Source organism: Pteropus vampyrus, unplaced genomic scaffold, assembly GCF_000151845.1.
Source record: "Pteropus vampyrus isolate Shadow unplaced genomic scaffold, Pvam_2.0 Scaffold226, whole genome shotgun sequence".
In the NCBI taxonomy this organism is placed as follows: Eukaryota; Metazoa; Chordata; class Mammalia; order Chiroptera; family Pteropodidae; genus Pteropus; species Pteropus vampyrus.
This window is the reverse complement of record NW_011889007.1, coordinates 1-2444: the sequence shown is the minus strand read 5'-3', so window position 1 is coordinate 2444 and position 2444 is coordinate 1. Positions and strand designations below refer to the sequence as shown.

General features: G+C 59.2%; 1 protein-coding gene across 1 annotated transcript in view; it reads left to right on the top strand.

Annotated features, from left to right (window-relative positions):
* The window catches only part of LOC105301092 (dipeptidyl peptidase 9-like), a 29970-nt gene extending 27543 nt beyond the window's left edge, over nt 1-2427 (top strand). The window contains exons 14-16 of the mRNA XM_023538591.1: nt 4-24; nt 456-591; nt 2115-2427. Of these exons, the coding sequence (XP_023394359.1) occupies nt 4-24; nt 456-591; nt 2115-2392 (435 nt within the window). The 3' untranslated portion in view covers nt 2393-2427. The remainder of the gene's footprint in view (nt 1-3; nt 25-455; nt 592-2114) is intronic.
* The last annotated feature ends 17 nt before the right edge of the window (nt 2428-2444 follow it).

Sequence of the window (2444 nt, the reverse complement as noted above, 5' to 3'; positions counted from 1 at the left end):
TCCCATAGCTGCTCCATGAGCCAGGTGGGCACTCCCCCGGGCCCTCGTGCGCCCGACGGCACCATCCCCGCACCAGCCCTTAGCCTCGCAGAACATTCCAGTGGCAGTGGCCAACCATGGGGCCACTCCCTGTGCAGGGCAAACACTTGGCCGTAGTTCTGTGACTGTAGAACCAGCGAGATGAGCGGGCTCTGGCATCAGAAGGTTCTGGGTCTGAGCACCCGGGAACCCTGGCCAGGGGGCAGATTCCTCTTGGCCACAGTTTGCTTATCTGCAAAATGGGGGTGAATGGTAATGACACCCACCTGACGTGGGTGGAGTTTGAGGTTTAAATGAGTGAGCACCAGGCTAAGACAGTAACTATTCAGAGAAGGTTGGCAGGTGATGGGGCAAAGGACACAGGGACGGAGGGGCTGAGAGGGGAGAGGTGCTCAGTGCCCCCGTCCCGTCTACAGAATTTCGACATGTTCATCAGCCACTACAGCAGCGTGGGCACGCCGCCCTGCGTGCACGTCTACAAGCTGAGCGGCCCCGACGACGACCCTCTGCACAAGCAGCCCCGCTTCTGGGCCAGCATGATGGAGGCGGCCAGTGAGTAGCCACAGATCCCTCGGGCACTTTGACTGGGTCCCTCTCCTTGGGAGTCTCAGCTTGCCCATCTGCAAAATGGGATGCGGACCCATTAAATAACACTGGTGAGAGGAAGTTGACCTGGTGGGCGTGGCCCAGAGCCCTGCCCACTCGGCCTCCCCAGCATCCGGGCCCTCCTGGAAGCCCTAAGAGCTTGTCATCGACGTTGCCCCTTGGCTCTGCTTTTCTTGGGGGCTTTGCCACCTGAGACGATCTCTCATTTCTGTGCTGCAATTAAGGACTGCAGTGCACAGAGCAGACTCGGCTCAGTTGCTGACTGCAGACAGAGGGTCCCTGTTGGGGGCATCCTTGTCCTTGGGGGCAGCCATCTCTTGGGGTGCAGAGCAGATGCTCTGGAGACTTAGGGGAAGGAGCCTTAGTGGGCCTTGTGGGCCAGGAGGCAGCTTGTCAGTTTGCCCAGGAGCCTGCAGGATGGTCAGGACTCTGTTGGGGTGACCCTGGGTTCCAGTTTTGGCTTTAGAACCATAGACAAGTCAGCCGTCTCTCTAAAATGTTCCTTTATCTACAAAATAGTACAAAGACCGTTCATGAGATGAACGATTAATCAAACCTCAGTAGAGCGCCTTGCACACAGGAATCTCTCCCTAAAAGGGAAGCCCCCCGCTGACCCCACCCCTGCCACTTGCTAGATTTCCGGATGTTCTAGGAAATAAGCCCTGGCATTGCAGTGTTTCATGGGCTAGAAAGCCTCTTGTTACATCATCACTTCCTGGAACCTAAACAGATTAAAGGCCTCTCCACCCAGTAGCTCAGTCCCTGACCGTCCCCATGTCACCACGGGGCTCGTCGGAGCAGGACCGTGGGCCCTGGTGGTACGAATGAGGGGGAGGCAGGGACGGGAACCCGGGTGTCCGGATACCCAGCCCCGGGTTTGCGGGCAGGTGGACTAGAGGCTGCCGCAGACCACCTCTATGAGCACGTAGCGAACTGGCTCTTGGGCCGCGGCCCTGCTGGTGCTCTTCCCGGTGCCTGCACGCCAGCAGCAAAGCCGAGTCGCTACTAGACACACGATGCCTCCTCGGCACTTAAAGCCCGAGACACGCCCAGGCCTTTCAGGAAGCATTTGACAGCCCCTGACCTGGCGTTACACTTTCTCGTTCAATCTCTGTACCCGGCTTACCCGGATAAACTTGCCTTAAAGACTTCTCACCGTCACGGTCAGAACACCAGTGTGGCTCTGCAAGTATGAGGTAGCCATCAAAGTCAGAGAGAAGCAGACCGTGAAATTGGCTGTCAGTCAAGTCCCAGGACTGTTGTCACCTCCATGGAGGATCAGCCAACATCAGGGGCTGCTGGAGCTGGCTCTGCACCCACAGAGGGGAGAGTCACTTCCGGCCCTCAGATTCTCATGTAAAGCACAGGGTGGGGTGGGTGCCTCTGTGGCTGAGGGCCGCACAGTGGCGTGCGGGTGTTAGCGGCCGTGGGCTCCCGCCTGAGTAGCCATGGCCGCTCTGTCTCCGCAGGCTGCCCCCCGGATTACGTGCCCCCGGAAATTTTCCACTTCCACACGCGATCGGATGTGCGCCTGTACGGCATGATCTACAAGCCGCATGCCGTGCAGCCGGGGAAGAAGCACCCCACCGTCCTCTTTGTGTACGGGGGCCCCCAGGTGGGTGCCGGCCCTGCTCCCCACGCCCCCTCCCTCCATGCCAGGACTGGGCTCCAGGGTCTTTTGCCCTTCTGCCTCTGGGTCTCTGCACACCTGATCCCCCTGGACAGCCACCCCTCCTTCACCTGCTGATGCTACCTTGTCCCTTTGGGGACCCCCCCCCGCAATCCCCATATGTTCATCT